Source organism: Heteronotia binoei, chromosome 10 (genome assembly GCF_032191835.1).
Source record: "Heteronotia binoei isolate CCM8104 ecotype False Entrance Well chromosome 10, APGP_CSIRO_Hbin_v1, whole genome shotgun sequence".
Classification (NCBI taxonomy): Eukaryota; Metazoa; Chordata; class Lepidosauria; order Squamata; family Gekkonidae; genus Heteronotia; species Heteronotia binoei.
The window spans coordinates 79,153,120-79,181,114 of NC_083232.1; the positions used below are offsets into that span (position 1 = coordinate 79,153,120).

Consider the following 27,995-nt stretch of genomic DNA (forward strand, 5'->3'; position numbering starts at 1 on the left):
GTTCTAAATTAGGAAATAAAAGCTCTTGAACAGGAAGGGGTTCCTTCCTTCCATGTTTTGGAAATGCTGGGTTTTAAATTAACAGTAAGCAATTAATCCCACCCCAGAACAAATTATAACACAACCACAAAAATGCAAATCAGCACACATATACTAATAGCTAGAAAATTGTACAAACTTCAGACAAATACAAGGCATTTATTAAAATATACAAAACAAAGCCAACAGGCAAGCAATATAGGTGGACTAATAGTCTTTAGCAAAAACTCAAAGGTAAAGTATATCACAATCAAAAACTTGAAGATGAGGTATTCTCAACAGAATTTGATCAATAAATATTGCTTGCCTGTTGGCTTTGCTGGTTCATTTTGTATATTTTTGTCAACACCCTTTATTTGTCTGATGTTTGTACAATTTTATATCTGATTAAAACAATTTATTATAATGTAATATATTGTAACAGTATGTTATCATTTGTCATTAAATGTTAATACACATATATCACATTTTCTCCACCCCACCCCCCATACCAAATGATACAATTTTCTACCTATTAATATATGTACACTGATTTGCATTTTTGTGATTGTGTCATTATTTGTTTTTGAGGGGGATTAATTGCTTGCTGTTGGTTCTCCTCCCCCTGCCCCATTTTTTTATCGATTTTTAAATTAAAGCACTTTGCAGCGAAGTTGGGATTTTCTTGTGCATTTTCCCCAAGGACTTAATCATTAATTATGCAATGGTTGATGCAATTTACACATCTGGAGACATCACGGTCAACTATGCTTTAAAAGGAAAGGGTAAAAAGGGTATAAAATAGCAGGGGGAAATCAGGTGATACAGCCAAGTTTGCTAACTTCCAGCTGGAATTCCACTGGAGGAAATGTAGGGTTGCCAGATATGACTCAGGAAATATCTGGGGACTTTGGAGGTGGAGTCAGGAGACTTTGGGGGTGGCACTAGAAACAAGGTTGTGACAAACATGACTGAACTCTGAAGGGTTCACATTTAAAGGGACCACGCTTGTTTTAAATGCCTTCCTTCCATTGGAAATAATGAAGGATGGAGGCACCTTCTTTTAGGGCTCATAGAATTGGACCTCCTGGTCCAATCTTTTAGAAACTTGGGTGGTTGTGTGAAGAAAGGCACCATATGCAATGCTAAAAAATTTGGTGCCTCTACCTCAAAAAACAGCCCCCAAGATACCCAGAAATCAATTCTCCATTATACTGTACGGGGACCAGTCTCCACAGGGTATAATGGAGTGCTCAGTGGACATTTAACCTGCCCTCCCCCATTTTCTGATAACCCTGAAGTAGAAGGAGGGTCTCCAAACCAGGAGTTCCCTGCCCCCAACTGAGGATTAGAAAAACCAGAGAACCACATTGAAGGTTAATGGCAAACAAAATAATAACTGTGGAAAATCACGAAAAGCAATGAATACTGATTCCCAATACTATGAACAAAATTCAAAAAGCAGCAGTCAAATTAATTTCATAGAAAAGTTACAAAACACTTATTACTACAGCATCTATAAGATCATATACAGAACAATACAATTGATAACGTCACTCAAAAATCATAACAAACGGTTCATTAAAGTCCTAAAGTACGTCGTTGCTTCAGAAGACTTCCAAAAGTTTAGAAAAACGATCCTGCCGCTCTTTTTGCAGTGGGTTGAAGTGCTATTGTGCTCCAACAGTCCTGTGGCCGATATTGATCTTAAATGTTAATAGATGTATCAATAAGAATTTCAATCCAGCCAAAATCAAGGCTTCAGTTCTTGGAAATACATCAACATTTAAGATCAATATCGGCCACTGAACTGTTGGAGCGCACTAGCACTTCAATCCACCTCAAAAGGAGCGGCTTTTTTAAGGAAAGAGCTCACAGAGGGAAGAATTTGGGCTGTCTGAATAATAAGGAGCTAAAAATTGACCTGTCAGAGATACATTGCCATTAAAAAACAAATGCTGCACAGGTGAAAGAGCTGCAGCTAAAAAGCATGGGCCATTACTATAAATCATTTCAACTACACTGTTTCCCTTTGAATGTGTAGAGAGTTGCTACAGTGTTAATTTATGACTAGTCACCTTTCACAATACACAATAAAAATAAAATAATAGCAAACACTGTAAGCCAAAATGCCCTCAAAAGAGGTTGGGGAACTGACAGATGGGCACCTATGGCTTAAAAAGGATCTAGAATCTATGTATACAGGATTCCACTTCCAGAAATTATTGCTTAAATTCACCAAGGACACTAATTAAGTAAAACAATTAAAAATGTATTGTAGAAAAATATAGAACACACATACAAGGTAATGAATACATACAACACACATACAGTCCTAATAAAAATAGAAAGAAATGCATAGAGGTAACATAAGGATGGACAAACAGGGTGATAATTACTGATCGTAGTCTTCAAGGAAGGCTCCAATGGCGACGAACGAGGACTAGGGGGAAGGGATCCTCACCTGATCAGGAATCGGGGATGTATCTAGACAGTGGAACTTGGATACTGCTAGGTGCACATCTGTGGGGAGCTGGGTCACAGGTTATAAGGACTACCTTGAGCCCTTAGGGGATGGGAGGTACAGGGATGGATGACAGGTGGTCAGCTGGTACATGACGTCAGAAAAAGGGGAGGCTCTACAATGACCATAAGGGCTGGACTTATGTGGTAGCCAATAGCCAGTTTATTGGGGGCACCTGATTGGATGCCCATACCTGGCCAATGAGCAGGCTTGGCCCTGGTTACCTGATTGGACTTCCAGGTAACAATGGGCCAAAGGGGGAGGCTCCAGGGTGACCATTAAGGGAAAGAATGGGTGAAATTATTGGGGTGGGGGTGATTGAAACTATCAAACTTATCTAAAAAAGTGACAATAGATGGCCAGATTTCTACCTAAGGTAACACCCGGTCTATACAAAGACACTTGGCTCTAAGTGAAGATGTTCTTCCTCTTCTTCATTCCTCTACTGGCACCATCCTTTGTCTTGGGTTCTGTTGGACAAAGGCTTAGGCAGTCTGGCAGGATCCACGCCTGAGATAAGCTTGATGGCCTGATGCATAGGTGACATCTGTTGAGTACATGAGCCTCCTGCTTCGCTGTAATGAAGTCTGGGACTGCAGGAAGATAGCTGCTGGTGATGTTAGCCTTCCCATATGGATTCTATGCTTGCCTGGACAGTTCCTGGCAGCGCAACATCTTCCGCTGCAATGGTGAGATAGTGATCACACGGAGCGACTGGAAACCCATCTGTCCTCCTGGTTAGCACTGCTCCAGAGACACAGAGTGTTGCTGCTACGTTGTGGCTGTTAGTACTCACACATAAGTCCCTTCATTCTGGTAGACAAAACCCATGTTCTCCTGGCAGATGTGTGTGAGTTGGGTCTCCAGGAACCCTGGCAACCAAACGGGTGACTATGATGTTCTGGAACTAGGGGTCTTTTTCTCACAACACTGTATGTTTAATATACATCTAACCTACACAACTTCTGGGCATACTGTTAATTACATACAAAGCTGTATATGCGTGTCTCAAAAGTTTTTCATGCATCCCGATTAAGATTCTGAGTGGTCATTTTTATTTTGACTTAGGAATGTCTTACTGTGGTTTAGCATACTTTGGCTTAACTTGAAACAAAATTAAGATGACAATTAAGATAAAATGAAAACAAGCTACTTTCAGTTAATGAAAATAAGGCCGTCCATACAGGGCCCTGCACAGTTTATTAAATCATAAAAATGCTCCATGCTTGCAGACAGAAAGGTCGTTCTTGAAAGTTTACATTATGGAATTATTTATTTTTTTAAATGCTTCTAAAATAGCCTTCTAAAATTCATCTCAGGTGGAGAGAATAATTGAATTATGTAAAATACTGCACATAGTATTTTATTCTGCTTCAAATTACCTTTTTGTTTGGGAGGGGCATGGAAACTCTATTGGAACACTAATACAAGCAAAATAACGTATGTGGCCTCAGTGGCACACATACATGTGTACTTCCAAGACAGGTGTATGAAATAGGTAGTGGGCTGAATCCTGAAACTCCTTGACATCAGATGAAGAGCCTTGCTGCAGCAGAAATAGCCTTGCTACTGGTGGGGACTGGAGATCTCCCAGAAGGACAACTGATCTCCAGACTACCGAGATCAGTTCCCCTGGAGAAAATGGTTTTTAAAAATATTTAAAAATAAATTTATTGACTCTTTTAAAAGTACCTAAAATATAACAAAACATTTAGTCAAATGGGGAAAGAGCAAATAGCATGGGCACAAGTAAAGTATAAAATAGCTTCTTTGGAGGGTGCACTCTTTGGCATTATTGGAAGTTGCGATATCTACCCTTTCCACAGTTCTTGTGATAGGTTTGCCTGACTTGCTAGGCAAGCAACCACCAGGAGACCAGGGTGGGCAGGGACATGGAAGGGCAGTGATTGGCTATGACATAGTATTACTTCTCATAAAAACCCAGAAGTGACATCACACCTCTCTAAGAATCACTGGGAACTCTATGGTAAAACAATAGAGTTTTGGGGGATTCCTAGAGAGGACCGGTGTCCTGGACTTTATGCCATGCCTGATGGCATTATTTCTTCTGGCACTGCTTTAGTGCTAGTGGGCAACACCTGCTGACCCCAGTGAGCATATGGCAGCCCTTCTTTGGGAAAACTATTCTAGACACCTGATGTGTTTTTGAGCAATGTTATTGAATGGGTTTCAGATGCTTGTAGACTCCAACACTGTACCACGTGCTTCTGTTGACTTCTGAGTGTTTATTATTGGAAGACTGGATAAACATATGAAGCAGAAGTCAATCAGTGGCTATTAGCCACAGTGTATTGTTGGAACTCTCTGTCTGGGGCAAGTGATGCTCTGTATTCTTGGTGCTTGGGAGGGGCAACAACAGGGTGAGAGCTTCTGGTGTCCTGGTCCCACTGATGGACCTCCTGATGGCACCTGGGTTTTTTTGGCCACTCTGTGACACAGAGTGTTGGACTGGATGGGCCATTGGCCTGATCCAACATGGCTTCTCTTATGTTCTTAAGAATCCCCCATATGTTCAGCTTGCTCTATGATCTATGCATTTATATTCATGCAACCAGGTAGTTTATGAATGATAGATAAATGTGAGCATATTTATGTATGTAAAGCAATTTGGTTTTCATGGCAGAATTAATGAAATATGTCTATGGGCACAATCTAGAGACAGTTAAGTGTGCTTTTAAGACTAGTGGAAGAAAGCAATGACTTAAATTCTGTTGGCTTTGACGAGATTTAAGCGTGCCTGATTTGTGGAGGAGATTGTACATTAAGGACATGGCAGTCGTTTTCACATTGTTTTCTGTTTCTGAGAAGGCAGTATGCCAGCAGTTTCTATACCTTCTGCATTCTAATGGAGTAACCTTGTTAGTCTGTTGCAGCAAAAGAAAAAAAAGTTTTGTTTCTCCTTTGAGGCAAACACAATTATTGTTACATAAGCTTTCATTGTCTAGAGTCCACTTAATCAGATGCACGAAGTGAAACCTCAGTCTGTAGACTGAGAGCACATGCATGTAGACACACATGCATGGAAAGGATAGGATTAAAATACAAAATGTGTAGCCTGTGCAAAACAGAATTATATAAGCTAAGAACAGTGACCATTCATGACAGCTTTAATTAGATACAGCAGATTCTCAGTTGCAGTGTTAAATGATTGTATTCCTGCAAAAATACATCATGTCTGTCTAAGCCCGGGTTAACACAGTTAAACCTTCTGATAAAGTCTAATCCAACCCTTTCACTGGAGTATTCCTTTGAAGTTCCTTTATTATCACCATTCTTCTTCCTGTTCCCATTTGTCTTTGCTATAAATCTATTTTTAGTCATTGATATCCAGTATTTGTTGATGCTGGCTGCCTTTGCTTCTGTGCTCTCATTAGCACAGCAATGCAGAACTCAAGCTCCATGGAAATAATGCATTTCTCAATGGCTTTGCTCTTGTTTGCACTCATTATGCTGAAATGAATGGGACTGCTTCTGTGGACAGAACTAACATATGTGTGAAGTATACAACTCTTGCTCTGAGAGACATTAAGGCATGGGCTTTGCATTCTTAACTCCGTTCCAAATATTCTTAACGAGTCCCTTCTGGTGTACGCTGGGAAAATTTATTTCTAGCCTTATTTTCCAAATATGCCTGGTATGAACTTGAAACCCAAATAGCAAGCTGCACGTAAGCCCCACCGTCTGCAGATACTGCTTTAGTATTTATAGAAGAATAGTAACTTCAGGTCCCTGAAGCATAGCAAATTTGGTGTAGTGGTTAAGAGCGTGGACTGTAATCTGGGAGAACCGGGTTTGATCCCCCACTCCTCCATATGCAGCTGCTGATGTGACCTTGGGTCAGTTACATATTCTCTCAGAGCTGCTCTCTCAAGGGCAATTCTCCCAGACCTCTCTCAGCCCCACCTACTTCACAGGGTGTCTGTTGTGGGGAAAAGAAGCAAAGGAGATTGCAAGGTGCTCTGAGACTCCAAGTGAAGGGCAGGGTATAAATCCAATCGCATCTCCTCTTCTTCATTGCAGTAATGGCAAGGCATGGAATGGTGCACAGCTAGGATTTATTTCAAGGCCAGACTATTGGTTAAGCAATGCTTTGATTCATCAATACCTGGACTGCCAACATAGCTCCATATTCCAAGTCTTCTTGCAACTTAGTCCCACTTACAGCTGTTGGGAGACTGCTGTTTGTTAGCCTGATGGTTTACTAATAGTTCAGACTGAGAGTCTTGGGTTGTCCTTTAGCAATCTTCCAGTGTGACACGAAGCTGCCTTACATTGTGTGAGACCTTTCGTCTATCAAGTTCAGTCCTGTCTACTCTGACTAATCATCAGTTTTTCATGGTCCCGGGCAGAGGACTTTCATATCCCTTGCTAACTGATTCAGTTAACTGCCGATGAGAGGGACTCAAGCAGGGACCTTATGCAGGCAAACCAGATTCTTCTATCACTGAACCACAGCCCCCCTCCATTAGGGAACTGGGTTGCAAGACTGGACTTGAACCCATGCCTGCAGAGTACCTTTAATGCAGGACTTCTCCCAGCCACGCCGTGGTGCTCCTAACTGAAGAAGTGTGCTAACAATTATCTGAAGGAATGGATTTAGCTGTGCAATCCCATGCCAATTTGCACAGTATTGCTCTGCAGACTCTGTAGTGAGTAATGCCCCTGGAATTTCTCACCACTCAGGGCAATAAAGTAAATTTCAGAATTCTTCATGCAGGGTTTCTCTGCAGCTGTGTGGCAGAAAGTAATACATGAGCCAGAACATTCACAGCAATGCCTGTCCCCCACAAAGGCCATTCACACTATTGTCTCCTTCAGATGTCAGTTCTCTCCTTCAAAAGCATGTGCATATATATGAGGCTGCCTTATGCTGAATCAGACCCTTGGTCTATCAAAGTCAGTATTGTCTACTCAGACTGGCAGCGGCTCTCCAGGTTTTTCATGCCTATTTGCCTGGGCCCTTTTTAGTTGGAGATGCCAGAGATTGAACCTGGGACCTTCTGTTTACCAAGCAGATGCTCTACCACTGAGCCACTGTCCCTCTCCTAATGTGTCCATGGCATTAGGGAGAAATAGTGAGTGGGAAGAAATAGTGTATCTGAAACTTACCATCCAATAATCTTGGTGCTTGTGGGGGAGAGGCAAAGTGGAAGGGCTTCTAGACGCACTTGTGAACCTTCTGATGTCACTTGGGGTTGGGGTTTTTTTGGCCGCTGTGTGACACAGAGTGTTGGACTGGATGGGCCATTGGCCTGATCCAACATGGCTTCTCTTATGTTCTTAATCAGGCATTGATATAAAAGCTCTACTGCATGTGCTGGGGTTCCCATCTCTTGCTTGGGAAAGTCCTGAAGATTTGGGGGTTGAACCTGGGGAGGGTGAGATTTAGGAAAAAGCAGGACCTCAGTAGGATATAATGCCCAAATGTCCACCCTCCAAAGCACCCATTTTCTCCAGGGGAACTGACCTCTGCAGTTGGGAGATCAGTCGCAATGAGGGTTGCCAGGTTCCTCCTGGCCACCAACAGAGAATGGGGGAGTAGGGTTTTCAGATAGGGTTACTAAGTCCAATTCAAGAAATATCTGGGGACCTTGGGGTGGAGCCAGGAGACATTGAGGTGGAGCCAAGAGCAAGGTTGTGACAAGCATAACTGAACTCCAAAAGGAGTTCTGGCCATCACGTTTAAATGGACCACATACCTTTTAAACGCCTTCCCTCCATTGGAAATAATGAAGGATAGGGGCATCTTCTTTTGGGGGCTCATAGAATTGGACCCCCTAGTCCAATCCTTTTGAAACTTGGAGGGTAGTTTGGGGAGATGCACTGGATGCTATGCTGCAAATGTGGTGCCTTTACCTCAAAAAACAGCCTCCCCAGAACCCCAGATACCCGCAGATCAATTCTCCATTATACCCTGTGGGAATCGATCTTCATAGGGAATAATGGAGTGCCCAGCAGACATTTCTCTCCCCCTGCCCCCACTTTCTGATGATCCTGAAGGAGGGCCTCCAAACCAGGGGATCCCCTGCCCCCACCTGGGGATTGGCAACCCTATTTTCAGATCCAGGTTGGGAAACTCCTGGAGATTTGGGGATGGAGCCTGGGGAGGACAGGGACCTCAGTGGGGTGCATTGCCAGAGTCCGCCCTCCAAAGCAGCCATTTTCTCCTGGGGAACTGATCTCTGGTGTCTGGGGATGAGCTGTAATTCTGGAGAATCTCCAGGTCCCACCTGGAGGCTGCCATCCCTAGTTGGGAACCCAGCATGTGCTGTTTCCTCCATGTGACTATGGTGAGGGGTAGGTTGGGTGGTTTGGCCACTGAACTAACCCAGTATGAGTCCTGTGACTGACAAGGCATTCTGGGCTGGGTCTGGCTCAGAAAAAAGTTCTGCTGCTGGCCTTGTATCCTCCAGACCAGAGGCTGATCCTCTCAGCATTCCTTCTTTGTGACTACAGGCAGCTCATGAATGTTTTTATCTTGGGGAAAAATGTGTAGTAATGGACACCCACTGAATTCTTTGATCCATTGAGATGTATATTGAAAGGACTGTGAGCTTACATAACTCTCAGTAATTTTGATGGAGAACTTTCCAAAAGGATTATTCATTCTCGCGAAGCTCCTTAGTCATCCTTAGGAGAAACTTGCCTCTAAACTGCTTTGCACTGACTGGCTTTCCTTTTGTCCAGAAACTGGTTTTTTTGTTTTTTTGTTTTTAAAAAAAGAGAAATCAGTGATTCACTTACCATGTGGCGTCCAAGCATAAGGGAAAGAGAGAGCCCACCATGTGCTTCATTGAGAGAATATTATGGGGTATATAATGAGGAAATGAGTGGGATTTTTATTGCCTTCAAAACTATGGCTCCAGATTTAGGGAGGATTACAAATACAGCTCTTTGAGGTGGGTGTTAAGATTGCAAAGTTTTATTTTGTGAGGTTTTAGAAAACATTCCAAGGGATTTCATTATTCACTTTGTCTTATTATTGTGGTGTGATGCTGGTTAAAGGCTATAAAATGCAAATTTGGCTTGAAGGTTCTTTTCAAATAAAGGTTCAGAAATACACTTAACAGTGCACTGGCAATATTTGGGAGGAAAAATGTAGCCTTTATATTTTTCACAGGATATACTGAAGGATTTTAATGACATAGCACAGCTCTGTATAAAATGTGAAAGGTTTATACTGGCCAACATTTATTGAATGTTGCTTGAAAAATGGCATATTTGCTTACATTTTGGGTGGAGGCTTGGGTTTTGAAACTGAAACACCCAGGACTAACAAGATAGTCTTTAAAAATTTCCAGAATTTGTCAAAGGTAGTGTTCGCTGTTAGATAATGTAAAAAGTAGTATGTTTGACTGGGATATCAAAATGACAAAGCTTCCATTCCATATAAATCAGGCTCTTAGAATAGAAGCCTCCAGTAGCTACAATTTTGCCTAACAGCCAGGGAAAGAAGAAGGTAGGGACAACCAGGTTCAAATCATTGCTCTGATACAGAAGCTCACTAGATGACCCTGAGCCCTTCACAGTCATTCAGCCTAACATTTCTAGGGTTGTCAGCCTTCAGATGGGGGCAGGCGTTCTCCAGAAATTATTCGTGATCTCCAGACTATAGAGTCTCCTTCCATGATCTCCTCCCATGAAGGAAATGGCAGCTCTGGAAGTCAAACTCTTATGGCATCATACCTCCGCTGAGCTCCTTCCCACTCTGCAGACTCTGCCCTTTGGAGCAACCACCCCCAAATCTCCAGGAATTTCCCAAGCCAGAGTTGGCAAATCCAATATCTACTGAGTAGTAGAGCAGGTGATTGGATAGGGAAACTGGAGAAATAAGTTGGTGGCATTGGAGACGTAGACAAAAATTCATGAAACAGAGCTCAAGAACCGCAGAAGGCTAAATGTCTAGCTGTTGTCCAGGCAAAGTCCAGTAGGGTTGCCACACAACCATTTGGCTCCAAAAAAGTGGGGATGTGGAGTGATGTCACTTCTTGTTGGACCCAGAAGGAATTCCCAATCTCTATGGTAAACCATGGAGATTTAGGGAATTCTTAGAGCATTGTGATATTCACTTCTGGGTACCACTAGAAGCGATGTTAAAATGTCCCTTTCCCCCCATTTTTTCTCCTGCTGAACATCAGTAGTGCAGACCAGGAGGTGGTCTTCGAAGATTGCCCACTAGCTAAGGACTAGGATTACTAACCTCAAGGTGAGACTCGGAGTTCTCCTGGATTTACAGCTGATCTTCAGACTCCAGAGACCAGTTCCCTGGAAGCAACAGCAGCATTGGTGGGCTAACTCTATGGTATTATAACCCTGCTGAGGACCCTCACCTTCTCAAACTCTGTTCTTCCCTGGCTCTATCCCAAAATCTTTGGGAACTTCCCAAATTGCACTTGGCTACACTAACAAAGACCAGGCCTGACCTGGAAGTATTTATGTTCAAGCCAAGTCAGGAGGAACTGGTGGGCTGCATGGGAAACAGAGATGGCATCTGGAAGAGCAATTCTCCCCCTCATTCCTCTGCTCTGTAGCCTCAGGCGGCCACCAACACAGAGAGAAGCTGCTATCACCTGGCTTGGTGTTTATGCGGCAGGCTTGAGATAAATCCTCATGCTTGCCCTGTCGGCAGCAACACACAGGTAGAAAATTACCAGTAGAAGCAGAAAGTGAAAGCCCTTGTTCTCTTTACGAAGAGAGAGAGAGAGAGAGAGAGAGAGAGAGAGAAGGATAACAGCAAAACGCCTTCGTCATGAAGGCCAATTTACATATCTGCATATTAACAGATGCATTTCAGCTTGTTCCTCATCCGCAAGAGAAGGAAAATCTGTTCTCTTTTATATGAGGCATAACAAACCTCCAGGGTCTTCGTCACAATACTGAACTTGTGAGCACTGAAATGTGATTATGGCGGTATCTAGCTTGGCAGCCAGTCTTGGGACATTTTCCATGTTAAATTAGGTGAGGCACACACTAAAACTTGGATTTCATCTCTCTTGTGAGTAGACTTTTCCCCATGGCACTAATTGCACAGGATGCTAAACCTTATCTCCCCACCTCCCCCACCCCAAACCTGGCTTCTCTTTACAAGAAGCAGATCTCCCAATTTGTAAGTGTGCAACCGATTGCATTTTAACCAGGCTACAGTCTGGATTATTGGAAAGGGAGTCTCAGCTCTGCTATCGATGCAGCAGGCGACTGAAACCAGACCTCGGGGGCATCTGTTTAAATCCAGAGGGCCCGTATCTTTTAATTTGAGTCTCCTCTTGCTTTTCATCTGTGTAACGTTATGACTTGGAGGAACTTGTACATTTTACTGTGCACTACATCATGCTGGTTTTGTGAAACAAAAGGCGTTAAATATTAAATGCAAAAGGCATTCCCACTTACGGTGATTGATTGGGAGTGCTTGTTTACTGTGAAGTAAAAGGAACTGCAGATGTTTGATGAAAGACACCAAACATCTGCAATTTCAATACTGCACACCAATGTGTAAAGCCAGCAGCAGCAAAAGCAGATTTTTTTTAAAAGGGGGGGGGGGAATTCCATGTAGCAAAAAGACTTTTTAAAAAACCCTGTTGCAAGACTTGGACCCCTTCCATAGTTTAATGTGAAAAAGGCCAGTTGCTAAAGAAGTGTGCTCATATGGTTTGCTTTGAAGATGTGGGACTGTCTGATGCACGTGCATGTTCCACGGATGACAGATGCTTTCGCTTTCCATGGGTCCTGGTGCAATCATCTGTGATTGCAGACATCCAGTTATCAGCACCTCTTCACACATGAGCATCGTGCGCAGCTGCAAGTTGGCTTGGGCAGGCAGCACAATATCCCTTTAATTTAATTATTTGAATTGTGTTAATTTGTTGCTTTCCCTACATGCTCAGAGCAGTAGGCATAGCAATACCCAGCAACATATAACCAAAGAACCAGCTGTGATAAGCCAATCAAACTCCTGCCCTTCCTGACCAATGACCAATTCCCTTTAAACCCCAGTCAGAATGCTTATTGAGTCAGTAGCAGCCAATCAAAGCCCTTAGAACCTTGAAGACGGATGGGGTTGGGAGTTGGAGCAAAAAGCAGTTTAACAGCCTCTCTTCCCCTCTCTTCAGACAGGGGTTAGCTGCCAGTGAGGCAGGCTAGGGGGTCTCAGAGTCTATCTTCAGGGGAGGCAGGATGGTGAACTGTGATGTCAAAGAGAGACTCACAATGATTGTTTAAATCACCTTCTTTAGTTTTCCAAGGCTGAAGGAAACTAAAAGGATTGATTGTGGCCTTATTTTAAAGCATTCTGGCAATTCTGCTCAGGGATTTAATAACCTCTGTATCCAGTGACTCACAATTCTCTCAGAGTGTAGATTGGCTATTATTTTCTCTCTATTCTCAGAATACATTGTTTTATCTGTAACTGTTCCTGACAGTTACATTTATACATATTTTCAGGCTTCACTGCTCCAAAACCTTTAACCATCCCCAATGAATGAATAAAAGTTATTTGGTATTCCCCCCCCCCCCTTACATCAGGATTCCTGTGTGATTATAGGGTAGACATGGCATTTTCCTCATTAATAGCCAAAGCAGGAGAAGGGAAATAAAAGGTTTATTATGCCCACACACCTTATGGTGGTGGGGGAGGATGCCTTTTAAAAAGCCCTCACAGGTTACCTCATGGGTGACCGCTTGCTTACCATAAGGAATGAGACTTAACTACTCACACCAAAGAGAACTTTATTAAGCCTCTTGATTCTGGTTTAAAGATCACTGAGGTAATTAATGCAAATAAAGTCCATGACATGCTACCCAAGTTTCTGTCAGGTGTTATATAGATATCTCCTGAACATGTTCCCTCTAAGCTGAGTTAGTGTGAGTTAGATCATAATTTTTTAGCCTCTGGCTCACATATTCTTGTCTTAGTTTAGGAAGGATGGTCCCAGGGCAAACTACTGCACACATGCAGTAGCCAAACTGCTCACTCACAACTTTAATGCTGGTAGCTCACAAAGTGGAATATTTGCTCACAAGACTCCACAGCTTAGAGGGAGCTTTGCTCCTGACTTTTCACACCATCAGAGAGCTAAAACAAAAACCATACACTCAGTCTTGCATATTTCCCTGAATGTTAGTGAAGATGATATTGTCCTTGCTTCACTGGGCAGCCTGTTCCACAGAAAAGACCCTTGAATGAGCTGAAACAGTCCATACTGCTTTCAGGGAAGGAATGGAGAATGGGGCCTGATGGGAGAATCATCAGTCAGATGGGCTCATATTGGGAGAGGCAGTCAGTGTATGGCTCCCAGGTGGGAAAGAGCTTTGAAGGAGTTATAAACGTTTAAGGGCTGTGGCTACCAGTTCCTGACAATGAGGAGGAGGGGATTAATTAGAATCTGGGGCAGGGCATTTCCTATAAGCTGCCCCTTAAATTTTGCCATTGCTTATCCCCAATCCATTATTCTTTGTGGTTCTCAACTTGTGTCTTACCTATTTGTTTGCTGTAACTAGAGTCCTCCTGAAGATTTCATAGGATCAAAGCTCAACAGAACAGATTTTTTTTAAAAAAAGCAAACCCTAAAGATACATAAGTATGCATTTCATTTCTTCATACAGATATTTTTTTAATCCTGACAAAAATGTAAGAAAGCATCAGAAAGATGCATAGTGCACTTCTAGCCTATGACCTATTATTAGGCTAGTAATATATTTGATGAACTGGCCTAAAGTTTCATGAACGAAAACCGCTCTTGGCCTGTGTAAGTGTATCAAAATAGGTCCAGGTGTGGTAATCACACCTGATACTCCTCACACAAGCAATATGCTTTTTACTGCACTGAAGCATCATCCTGCTAGAAACTGGGCATATTTAAAGCATCTCTAAAATCATATTTTTGTAATCCAAAAATGTCAATGCCTGACATTCTGCATATTGAACACTAGAGGGAGCCAGTGGCTGCATGTTTTTATTTTTCCACTTGTGCAACTCTCTTTACCTTTGCTTGATTTCAGAAATATATCTGAAGCAATCAAAACAAAGCGTTACAATTAATGCTAAAGTCCTGGTTTCTAATTTGTCTTTTGTTTCTGTTATCTACAGTTCTGCCAGGCAGATTAAATTGTAATTTAAGCAATAGTCAACATAGCAGAGTACAGATATAGTCTCATTTTTGGCTGCAGTGACTAATTTTGTTCAGTGGTTATTCATTTTCTGCTGGCACTGTGCCAGGTGATTTACAAAATACAGGAGGTAGTTAGTCCTTGCTCAGAGGATGGAGGTGTGCAATTTTTGCTTCCATATGTATTCATTTTCGTCTCTAAATCTCATTTATATTGCTTGCCTTTGATTTCATTCTCAGTGCTTTCTTCTGCCTCTCCCTCCACCCACACATTTACTATGCCATGGGAAGCTACTGCTGCTACACCTCACCTTGCCACAGACACAAAGCTTGCCAACTTCCAGGAGGCAGCTGGAGATCTCCTGCTATTACAGTTGATCTCCAGTCTGACCTCTGGAGAAGATGGTTGCTTAAACTCTATGGCAGGGGTGGCCAAACTTGCTTAATGTAAGAGCCACATAGAATAACATCAGATGTTTGAGAGCCACAAAACGTGAATGTCAGATGTTTGAGAGTCACAAGACAGGAAGGGAGGGAGGGAGGGAGGGAGGAAGGAAGGAAGGAAGGAAGGAAGGAAGGAAGGAAGGAAGGAAGGAAGGAAGGAAGGAAGGAAGGAAGGAAGGAAGGAAGGAAGGCAACGAGATGGAGAGAGGGAGTGAGAGGTGGAAAGAAAGCAACTTTAACTTTAAATGAATTCTCCAAACCACCATCTGGCTTGGCGAAATTATTTAAAGAGAAATGCCTTCTGCAATCCTGCCACTGGGGCAGTGGGGGCTTCGAGAGCCACACAATATGTTTAGTACATTTTTCCTGACTGATCTTTGTATAAATTCCTGTCTCAGCAATGCCTTTTTAAAAGTTTCTTTAAAACATTATCTGTGAATTAGAAAGGTAATGGAAATTTTCTCTGAAATGTGTGATTGTAACCAATGGGCTTAAATGAAACTTTTATCCATGTCTGAGTTTACTAAGGTGCACTTTAAGCAGTGCAAGGAGAGGAAGCAGTGTACATATAAGCATACTGAGGTATGCCAAAGTTAAACGGTTTTCACTCCTGGCTGTGTAGGGATACTGCCATATACGGTCTTTAAGGCAAAGCTGCATTTGGAGACGACAATAGATGGAGGAAAGCAGGGATGATGTATCCACATCACTTTATGAGGAAACTCACAAAACTTTATAAGATTTCACAAGTGATCATGTCATAGAAGTGATTTTTCATAGAAACAGAAATAGAGAAGGATGTAAATTCCAGGAAACCTAAATTATGGGGAAATGATTTGAGTGGATAAAAATGTGGCTGTTTTTGTGCCAGGTGCTCAGAATCTGATTCATACTCTTCAATGGGTGGCTTAAACTCCCCCCCCCCAAAAAAAGCTATGCTATTGAAAGCCATCCTAAATAGAATGATACTAGAATAATTTTATTCGAAGTGCAAGCTTTCATGCGCAAGCACACTTCTTCAGATACATATGCACAAGAAAGCTTTTACCATGAATAAAACTTCGTTGGCCTTAAAGGTGCCACTGGACTCAAATTTGTTCTGCTTCAGACCAGCATGGCTACCCACCTGAACCAGGACAATTGTGTTAGAATACTTTCAGTACTTGAGGGGAAGGTAGTAATGGCTAATTTAAGGATCTGATCTTGTGTGGTTCTTCATTCTTAACCAGGAACTCATTTGCATATTAGGCCACACCCCCTAACATCACCATGCTTTGCGCAGCATGGACTCATTTGCATATTAAGCCATACCCCCTGACATCAAGCCAGCCAGAACTGTGTTCCTGTGCGTTCCTGCTAAAAAAAAGAAGCCCTGTTCTTAACTATATTGTAGCTATTATGTAAGGTTGTTGTTATTGTTGCATTGCTGTCATGCTATACCCTGCTTTTCAGGCCTTCAAGATGGAGAGGGCAAAAGGAGAAGGCAAAAGATTCTATTCTAAGTCCCATGTAGTTATTGCTTCTGAAATGAAACCAGGGTACTCAGCTAATTTTCTCTTTTCTGTTGTAATGTCTTGCATGGGGGCAGATGACAGTTTTGACCCAAGTTCCAAGAAACCTCTGCAACATCTTGCTGGGAAGATGGTTGTATGCCAGCAGAATGATGGAGGGGAGAGATGGGAGGGTTGTAGTTTGGCTAGACATGCTGGCTGGGAACAAGCTGATAACTGACCCTGCATACAGAGCAAAACATAAGCGTAAACTACGCGGGGGCTTGGGGCTTGAGCCCCCCCCCCGGATTTTCCCAGCAGGGGCTGAGCCCCCTCCAGGCAACCAACACAGGACTTGAGGCTTCCAAATTAAATTTTCAAGGAGGAGAGATCATTATCTTCATAGGCATGAATGGGGTGGTAGAGTCTATGTGTGATTTTCCCTCTGGGCTGCAAAGAAGTTAAGTGGTGTTAATGACTTTACAACCTCAACTTTTTAGAAATGCTAATTGAACTAAAACAGAATAAAACTTTTTTTTGTAAAAATAATTTTTATTATTCTACAGCATATTATATCACTATTTCATTTACTTCTCTCAAATAAAAGTCAATATGTTGCATCACATTTTACACCTCCCCTCCTCCCTTTCAAGACTTCCCCAGTGTTACTTACAATATAAAAGCAATAAAGGTAATTTAACATTTAAAAAAAAACTATTTAAAAAGAAAAAAGGAACTTATACTTCTTTATGGTTATTACCTCATTCAATTAATGATCCAATATATTACTAAATTAAGTCATATTATTTATCTTATTATAATCTTTTAAGAAAGAACAAAATATTTTCTCATACTCTCATTTTAACTATCATTCTTTTCCCAGTAAATTAAAAATAGCTAATAAACATGTTATCCATTATCAAATATCACCAAGTGTCCTTTCACTCTCCAATGTTCTTCCACATAGTTCTGAAACTTACCAAGTTCCTTTAGTGTTCTTGTTAATTTGTCCATTTCACTCCAGAGTAAAACAGAATAAAACGTTGTTTGTCTTAATGGTGTTACTGGACTCAAACTTTGTTCAACTAGTTAATGATTGAAGAAGAAACTGGGGGGAGGAATAGCACTGTATTGCTATGTTGCATACATATTGCTATAGTATTTGGGAGTTCTTTTGGTAGATAGATATTTTGTGTCTTCTTCAAGCCTGTGATTGTTTACATTCATTTAAGTGGATGCTGAGCCAGATCCTTTTGAAATTTAATGGCCACAGCAAGCCTTTTTTGTTCTTCTCAAAATGACTGCACTCTTAAAGACTTGGTCAAGTAGGTGTGTATTGACAATTGTTCACCACCTAGGCATAGGGTTGCCAATCCCCAGTTGGGGGCAGGGGATCCCTCAGTTTGGAGGCCCTCCCCCTGCTTCAGGGTCATCAGAAAACAGTGGAAGGAAGGGAAATGTCTGCTGAACGCTCCATTATTCCCTTTGGAGATCGATTCCCATAGGGTATAATGATGAATTGATCTGTGGGTATCTGGAGCTCTGGAGGGACTGGTTTTTGAGGCAGAGGCACCAAATTTTCAGCATAGCATTCGGTGCCTCTCTCCAAAACACCATCCAAGTTTCAAAAACATTGGACCAGGGGATCCAATTCTATGAGCACGTGATATGTATATTTGCAGATCTTAAAGTGACTATTCTAAAAGTGAATTTCAAAAACAGGACACAGCAAGAGACCTCTGAGATACCACTATAACCACTGGCCAACTCCCACCTTTTCCTGGGTTTGGCCCAGTCCATGGGCATTGTTGGGGGGGTGCTCCCTAAATTTATGGGGAGGGAGCTTCTCCATAAATTCATAGGTAGTGATAATGGAGGCCCCTTCCTGTGATGTCACTGGCTCCTCCCTATGATGTCACTGGATCAAATGCCTCTGGCTGGGCCCCAGCCCCCCACCCCTCTGGCTGGGCCCCAGCCCCCCCCCCCCCCCGGGAAATTGAAAAGTCTATGCCCTTGCAGCAAAATAACCTATTTTGCAACTTTTCAGCACATGCCCCAGTGGCTTCCTTCCCTGTGGTCTCCTAGAACTGACTTTGTGTGGTGGGGTGGTGACATTTTTATACTAGGGTGTTGCATTATTGGCTGTCATGGGGAGGAGGAAAAGTCAGCCATACTAGAGGTTATTGGGTGGGTGGAAAGCAAGTACTCCCTCTACTGTCCAGTTTGGCTTGAAGAACAGTTAGCATTTAAATGCAACGCAGTCAGATCTTACCTCTCATTCATTCATCCATCACCCTTTCTGCCATTCTCTGCAGGTCCTGCGTGACAGACATGTGCGAGTGTCCCATTCATAAAAACTGCTACTGTGAGTCATTCCTAGCCTATGCCAGGGCCTGTCAGAGGGAAGGTCTCAAAGTCCATTGGAAGCCTGAGCAGAACTGTGCCGGTAAGTGGGATAAGCCAATTGCATCAATGAAATGGAGATTGGCAGTGCTAGTTGCAAGCCTCTGTCTATCCCAAAGGCTGCTTTTCCTAGGGAAGGGAGGTGGTTTTGGAAGGAAAAGCAGAGGGGTGAAGGCTTTGCTTAGTCCTCTTCCTACCCTGTCACTTCAAATCACGCCCCCCCCCCCCCCGCAATAAACCCCCCCAGTCTGTAAGCCAAAACGCCCTCAAAAGAGGTTGGAGAATTGACAGGTAGGCACCTTTGGCTTAAAAAGGATCTAGAATCTATGTAGACAGGATTCCACTTCCAGAAATTATTGCTAAATTTACCAAGGACACTAATTAAGTAAAACAATCATGAATTTATTACAGAAAAATATAGAACACACACATACAAGATAATAGACTCATATAACATACATACAGACCTAATAAAAATAGAGAGAAATGCATAGAGGTAACATAAGGATGGACAAACAGGGTGATAATAACTGATCGTAGTCTTCAAGGAAGGCTCCAATGGCGAGAAACGAGGACGATGGGGAAGGGGACCCTCAACTGGCCAAGAATCGGGGATGTATCTAAATAGCAGGAATGGGGTACTGCTAAATGCATACCTGTGGGGAATTGGGACTGTGGTTATAAAGATTACCTTGAGCCCTTAGAGGATGGGAGGTACAGGGGCGGATGACAGGTGGTCAGCTGGTACATGACCTCAGAAAAATGGGAGGCTCTGCAATGACAATAAGGGCTGGACTTATGTGGTAGCCAATAGCCAGTTTATTGGGGGCACCTGATTGGATGCCCATACCTGGCCATTGAGCAGACTTGGCCCTGGTTACCTGATTGGACCTCCAGGTAACAATGGGCCAAAGGGGGAGGCTCCAGGATGACCATTAAGGGAAAGAATGGGTGAAATTATTGAGGTGGAAGTAATTAAAAGAATATCAAAACTTATCTAAAAGGTGACAATAGATGGCCAAATTGCTACCTAAGGTAACACCTGATCTATACAAAGAAACTTGGCTCTGGGTGAAGATGTTCTTCCTCTTCTTCATTCCTCTACTGGCACCATCCTTTGTCTTGGGTTCCGTTGGACAAAGGTTTAGGCAGTCTGACAGGTTCCACGCCTAAGATAAGCTTGATTGCCTTAGGCATAGGTGACATCTGTTGAGTACGTGAGCCTCCCGCTTCGCTGTAATGGAGTTTGGCACCGCAGGAAGATAGTTACTGGTGATGTTAGCCTTCCCATATGGATTCTATGGTCAAGGATGGAATCCACTTGCCTGGACAGTTCTTGGCGGCGCAACTTCTTCCTCTGCAACGGCCGAGGTGGTGCACGCACGGAGCGACTGGAAACCCATCTTTCCTCCTGGTTAGCACTCCTCCAGAGACACAGAGTGCTGCTGCAATGTTGTGGCTGTTAGTACTCACATAAGTCCCTTACAGTCTGGTAGACAAAACCCACGTTTTCCTGGCAGATGTGTGTGAGTTGAGTCTCCAGGCACCCTGGCAACCAAATGGGTGACTACAATGTTCTGAAATTAGGGGTCTTTTTCTCACAAGTCCCTCCTTTATAGTGTCAGTCCTTTGGCTGCTCTGAGCAGAAAAGAGGTGGCAGGGAAAGTGTTAAGTTAACCCCTTCCACTGCTCCAGTCCGAACTGATTCCTTCCAAAGCTGCTTTTCCTGGGCAAAAGGAGTTGTCCAGCTTTTGTTACACACACATGCATTTACTAGGGTTGCCAGCCTCCAGATGGGGCCTAGACATCACTCACTTTTATAACTGATTGGCAGCTGGCAGAGATTAGCTCCCCTGGAAAAAATGGCTGCTTTGAAGGGTGGTCTCTGTGGCATTGTACCATGCTGAGGCCCCTCCCCTCCCCAAACCGTACCCTCTCCTGGCTCCATCCCCAAAGTCTCCAGGTATTTTCCAACACAGACCTGGCAACCCTACATTTTAACCATGATCTCCCCTGAACACACAGTCTGAACCACTCTAATGCCAGAATTAAAAAAACCCCAAACTAACAAAGATCAATAAATGGTTACCAGGTGCTGAAATCTGATAGCCAGCCGGCTTGCTTTCTGCACTTCGGAGAGAATTCAGGAAGCATCTGTGACAAGCAGAATCCCAGCAAGTTTGTACTAACAACTGTATTATACAACTTTGCATCAAATACCTAGTTCATATGTCTGCAAAGTGGATGGGGTTGTTAGGGGAAGGATCCCAGAACTCTGAGGTTCTTCTGGATTATTATGGCCAACTGCTTGACATTTCCAGCCCTGTGGAAGCACAGATGTAGTAGATTTGCCTTTGCAGGAAGAGAAAAAGAAAAGAGAGGCTGTGGTGGGATTACACGGTTTAGCTGCACCTAGTTTACTCACCACGTTGACTAGCCATATGGTTATAATTTAAGCCCCAGTCCTGGCAATCAAAGATAAAAGAGCAGAAGAATTTAGTTCCATATTGAAAAGCCAGTGGTTCCATTGGGAAAGCTTATGGTTTTTTGGTTCAACCTTGAAAAGCTCATGGTTGAGGGCAGCGACCGTTTCCATCTTGGTTGGCTTCCCTCCTTCCCTCCCATCCCTTTCCCCTTTTTTCTGTTCAGTTATTCTCTATTCACCTATCTGTAAGATAACTATTCTCCCCCTAGATAAGGGACACTATGTCGTGCTTCCTTTCTATGTATTAATTTAACAGTTGCCAGTAGTATTGTAAAAGCTGCTTTAATAGTTTTAAAACGTGCGAACACCGTTTATAGGAATATTGTTGTCACCTGCTCTGAGCCCTGTTGTGCAGGGGAGGGAGGGCTATAAATAGAATATATTGAATGAATGAAGGTTTTGGATGAGAAAAGACTGAAACCATTCCACTTTATCCGAATGCCAAAGTAGGTTGTGCCATAGGGTTGCCAGCTCTGGCTTGGATTTGGGAATGCTGCCTGGGGAGGGTGGAGTTTGGGAGAGAGCTCAGTGGAGATCAAATTCCACAGAGTCCTCCAGGGCACTGATTTTGATATTCTGGAGATCATATGAACATATATGAACATATTAACATAAGAAACTGCCTTATACTGAATCAGACCCTCGGTCCATCAAAGTCAGTATTTGTCTACTCAGACTGGCAGCGGCTCTCCAGGGTCTCAAGCCTGGACCCTTTTTAGTTGGAAATGCTGGAGATTGAACCTGGGACCTTCTGCTTACCAAGCAGATGCTCTACCACTGAGCCACCATCCCACCTTCTACTTCCAGGAGAACTCCAGGTCCCATCTGGAGGCTGGCAACCCTGCATTCTAGACATTCATGAAATAGGGATGCCAGTCCCCAGGTGGGGGACAGGGGATCTCCCAATTTCATGGGCTCCTGTGTGCTGCTGGCCAGCTGGTCAGTGGGGAAAACCCACCTCCAACAGTGGCCACCCCTCTCCCTCCCCTCCTATGGGATTTAAAGGGTCCTCCAGCTGATTGGTGGGAGTGCATGGCCTGCTGATCAGCCGGAGGGCCCTTTAAATCTTGCAGGAGGGGAGGGAGAAGACAAGCTGCATGCCTGAACTCCAAGTAGTGATTCGCCACTTAGAGTTTAGGTACGCACAGTACTGGCGTCAGGGGCAGCCTGCGCCTGAATTCCAAGTGGCAAATTCACCACTTGAAGTTCAGGCATGTGGGATGCCAGGGTGCCCGCTTGCAAAAAACATTGAAAGAGAAGGTTCCCTTTCAATGGTTCTTGCAAGCTAGCATTGACAATGCCTTCTATGAGGCTGCATCCCAAACACGATGTCACTTCCGTGTGACATCATTGCATTAAGGATGTCCCCATCCCCTCCAGAAATTCTTCCAAAGATAGTGATGAGGCAACCCTAGCATGAAGGGGCCTCACAAGATGAAAGGCTTACTCTCGCCCTCACTTGCACACCTGGATGCTTCCAATATGATGAGGGGTGTGTGTGTGTATAGAAGGCATTTGTAGCATGGCTTGGGAAAGACCCCAAGTTGTGCTAGGTCCAATAACTATGACCACAGTGTATTGTTGGAACTTTTTGTCTGGGGCAGTGATGCTCTGTCTTTTTGGTGCTTGGGTGGGTGGGGGGGCAACAGTGGGAGGGCTTCTAGTGAGTGTCCTGGCCCCACTGATGGACCTCCTGACGGCACCTGGTTTTTTGGCCACTGTGGAGGGATGGTGGCTCAGTGGTAGAGCATCCGCTTGGGAAGCACAAGGTCCCAGGTTCAATCCCTGGCATCTCCAAAAAAGGGTCCAGGCCAATAGGTGTGAAAAACCTCAGCCTGGAGAGCCGCTGCCAGTCTGAGAAGACAATACTGACTTTGATGGACCAAGGGTGTCCTTCCCAGCTTTCCAAGGGTGCACTTGTGTTTACCCTGAAATTCACCTCTGTTTTGCTTCCTGGGTTCATTTTATCCCTGTGCAGCTTGCAGCCTCATATGCCTCATTCAGTGCCAAGCGGTGGCTTTTATAGCAAATGATAGCCTTGTGATCTCCAGGCACTATTGAACATGAGTGTTTCCCTTGTTGATGGCTTTATTACTGCATGCTGCTTTCTAACGGGGTGGTGACCTGGATGCTCATGGAGAGGAATTGATGGTTATTAGAGAAGATGAGAAAAAGGATAGTCCTTGCTGCTGCAGAAGTTATTAACTTGAGGGCCGTATTGGTAATTATTTGTGACACAAGGTCCACTGATTTCCTTTAGTGTTCTTTTAGATGGAGGGTACATTAGCAGATGGGGGTGAATGACAGCGCTAAAAATAGTCAGCTGATAGCTCTGAAAGTTGTGATCATCCTTTATAGTGGGGAAAAACAATACAAGTAAAGTGCTTCCAAGTATGATTCTGGTCTCAGATATCATTAATGGAATCTCTCTCGGTTTATTGACCTTTGCCTTTAATTCAGCAGGAAAGTGAATTAAATAGACTACAAGAACAACAAAGTACCCACTTGTACATTACAGGGGAGTGCATTAACTTCAGTAGGACTTGCCCTTTAAAATCTTAGAGCTGAGCTAACTGCTCAAGTAGAGCAAATCTCCTAATTAGTTCATGAGTACTTAAACAAGAAATGCCTAGAATTTGCCAACAATACAGTTATGACACAGATCCTCGCAGCATGGAGAATGAAAAGGGTGAGGCAGTATCCCTGAGTATGAGTGCAAAGGAAGCTAAGAGGCCTAGTCTGAGCACGTCGATCTCAGCTCTTTTGAGGACTGCACTGTGTATGATTTGCACTTCAGGGGTATCTTTGGTAACCTATAGGGGGAAAAAACCATGCCACATCTCAGAGTGAGTGTTTGGGGGTTCGCTGGGTTCTGTGGCCTCTTGGGTTTAGGATTTTGTGGATTCGTCAAAAGGTGAGCCCTACCTTAGAGCAGAAGGTTGATCTTAATGGCCTTCTGGCATATAGCATCAGTCTGTTCCCCCTGTTCCGTCTTACATATGCTTCCAAAACCCTTTTTCCTCTCTGCCCGGCCAGCTGCCATGTGAAACAGAATGCTGAATGGCAGATAGGCCATTGGTCTGAGGGAGCAGGGCTGCTTTATCATCTTCCAATCTTGTGATTTTATTTTTTTATGTTGGAGGAAAGCTGCTAGGAATTGGTGAAGAAAGGGAGAGAGAGGGGTAATACAAGGGAAAGGGATAAAGGAGACGTTTCAAAGTGGCAAAGAACAAAGTTTGAAGCATATGAAGGGAAAAATTGAGAGAGGTAAGGAAAGGGGATTCAGAAGAATATAAAGGACAGCATATGTCTTGAAGGTAAAATGAAAGAATCTTCAGGCCAAAACAATTAGTCAAGACAACCAGATTATTCCAGCATTTTAAAAAGCCTTTGAGTTGCCAGGCCTCTGCCCCCAGTCTCCAGGAGCTTTTAGGGGCAGCGCATAGAGAGGGGAAGTGTCAATCAGTGCTGCAGCGTCACAACATTCTAGGTAAAACCATAGAGTTTGGGGGACTTTCTACAGCATTGTGATGTCACGGAAAACCCAGGTAGTGATACCATGGCACCGATTGGTGTTGCTTCTTCCTCATTTTTCCTTGCTACTCTGGTGTGAATTAATCCTCAAATGAATGCCTGAAGGAAGCAAATCAAAGGTTTCCTCTCTGGCCTTGTCCCCAGTCTCCATCAGTTTAAGGACCATATGTGGACAGAGCACAGACATGAACTGGAAGTTAATGCAAGGTCCTAGAGCTTCCATCCTGGGAGGCAGGGATGGGATTGGCTCCTGCCTCTAACTGTGATCCTAATTGACTCTCTGCACATTCATTTGGCTACAGTGCAATTCCTGAACAGGCCTATTGTGTGTACATGATCTGGAATGGGATGACTTAGTAGTTTTTAATTTTTGTAATTTCCAAACTGAGGCGAAAAGATTGAGCAGTGTTAAATATGGTAGTAGGTGTGCAGCTGTATGAAAAAGAGCCCAATGGAATCCAGTCAAATAAGTGCAGCGCATGGTAGTTTGGGTGTAACCCTCCCCCAGGGATCGATAGGCATAGCGAGATCAATAGCGTGAACACACACCTTCAAGCAGACAATTACTTTCTTCAATGAGAGCCGTTCTCAGGATTCCCCCCCCCCCCCTAACACAAGCACCTTTCATGCAATGGATATGCAAGTCTGAATGCCTGCAGTGATGCAGGGAGAACCACATCAGCTGGGCCAAGCTCTGCTTTATATGCATAGGATTACTTGTGTAAAAAGAACCCATGTGTGCATAAGCCATACATGCATAGATACCTGTGCATCTACACTACCTGTACATGTACAGTGTGTATGTGTGTATAGAGTTTTTTCACAACAATTGAGGAATGCCTGTCTACTGGGGGCAGGAATCCACATCCCTTTGCATACTTTCAGGGTTTTGTAGTTGGAATGGGATTTACAATTCTTCTGTGTCCAATTAGCTAATGAATTCACAAATGCTCAAGTAATTGATCTTGTTTATAGCTATATGGAAAATAATTAGCCTGGCTTCCATTCTCATAACATTTGCTCAAAGGAGATATTTGCATTTGATGGTATTTGTGAACAGGCTGTTTGCCATTTTTTTTGTGACCGCTGCTTAAAAGCTGCATACCTCCATTAATGCCACTGGAAGAAGACAAAGCAAATTGCTAGGAGCCTAAAATATATCCCAGGCAGTGAACATACACACACACACATTCAGACACATGAACATGTGCTTTAGAAGAGGAGTAAGAAGATCTTATTGAACTGAAAAACAAATGTTTCCAACTAATCGTTTTTGAAAAGAACCTTACAGCGTGATGTCTTCGTAACAAAAATGAGAAAAGATACTTTGGTGCAAGATTACAATTTTTAAAATGTGAATCTTGCATTGAAAAATTTACAAGCCCTTATTACACTTTACTTTGCTCTGATTATTCTAAAAGGAAACATATATTTGAGATGTTTTGAATTAACTGGAAATGGAATTTGAAATGGTCAGATTAAATGCATACCAGTTAAATGTATCAGCTCATGTTGTTTTCCAGTCTTCACTTTTCCATTGTTTAAAGTTTATTGCAGGGGCGGCCAAAGGTAGCTCTCAAGATGTTTTTTTGCCTACAACTCCCATCAGTCCCAGCCATTGACCATGCTGGCTGGGGCTGATGGGAGTTGTAGGCAAAAAACATCTGGAGACCTACCCTTGGCCACCCCTGGTTTATTGTAAACAAGAGGAGGGGAAGAAGGTCAGTTGGGGAATGTCTATGTATCCCACTTCTGGAATAGAAAAAACTTAAATATGAAATGCAGAGAGTTTTTAGGAATGCCAGCCTCCAGGTGGCACCTGGGAATTCCCTGGAATCACATCTCGTCTCCGGACTACAGAGATCAGTTCTTCCAGAAGGAAATGGATGCTTTGGAGGGTGGACTCTATGGCATTGTACCCCACTGAGGCCCCAGTCTTCACCAGGCTCCATCCCAACCTGGCATTTCCCAACTTGGATCTGGCAAACCTACCCCCCGGCCCCCTCCTGTAGCCAATGGGGACCTAGCAACCCTATGCATATTTCAGCAATACTAAGGTAGTTCTTTTGCTTAGTGGATGGAACTGTATGAGAATTTTGTCTGCCACATATTCCACAAAAAGAATAAGGAACGGATCAGGTATTACAGCATGCAAAGTAAGTAAATAAAAATGAAAATTTTTAAATTTTTGATCAGTGATGCTCAGTTCTCTTTAAACTCTCTTCCAGCAACCCAGTGTAAAAACGGTGCGGTTTATGATACCTGCGGACCTGGATGCGTGAAGACCTGTGACAACTGGAACGAGATTGGTCCTTGCCACAAGCCGTGTGTTGCAGGGTGCCACTGCCCTGCAAACCTAGTCCAGCACAAAGGCAGATGCATCAAACCTATCCTGTGCCCACAGCGGTGACGTTAGCTTTTCATTTCCAGACTTTAAAACTGATATCTAGGGTACCTTTGGAAGCTCGCAGCCAATGAAGGACTACAGTATTTGTTGGCAGATTTTGCAAAGCACGCTCTCCAAGAGGAAAGATAATGTGTGTGCCTGTATATTTAGGTGTGTATATGGAAGATACCATGGGATGAAGGACACAGCAATAGCATCTACCTATGCAACAGGACTGTATATCTACCCTTTGTACAGTTATACAAAGCTCCAAATCAAATCCTCATCTCAGCAGCTATAGCATTAAACTCTACCCTATGGTGTTCTTTGCAGTGTCTGTGGTTCCACCCCCGTTGTCTATGGCTCCACCCCTAAGGCCCTCCCATATCACACATCACTTAAGGTAGCATCTGTCCTAGGTTTAACAGTATTGGTAACAGTATGTACCCAAGTACATGTGCACACACCTATGAAAGGAGATATCATTTATATAAGCCACAGAAGAATTAATTATTATATGTATTTTTTCTTGCTATAAAGTTTATGCATTATTCTTATGATGGTAACCTGTAAGCCATGTGAATCATTT

General features: G+C 43.2%; 1 protein-coding gene across 1 annotated transcript in view; it reads left to right on the top strand.

The window, feature by feature from the left end:
- Window positions 1–27,752, top strand: part of BMPER (BMP binding endothelial regulator) — a 276,446-nt gene extending 248,694 nt beyond the window's left edge. The window contains exons 13-14 of the mRNA XM_060247726.1: window positions 18,914–19,044; window positions 27,249–27,752. Of these exons, the coding sequence (XP_060103709.1) occupies window positions 18,914–19,044; window positions 27,249–27,430 (313 nt within the window). The 3' untranslated portion in view covers window positions 27,431–27,752. The remainder of the gene's footprint in view (window positions 1–18,913; window positions 19,045–27,248) is intronic.
- The last annotated feature ends 243 nt before the right edge of the window (window positions 27,753–27,995 follow it).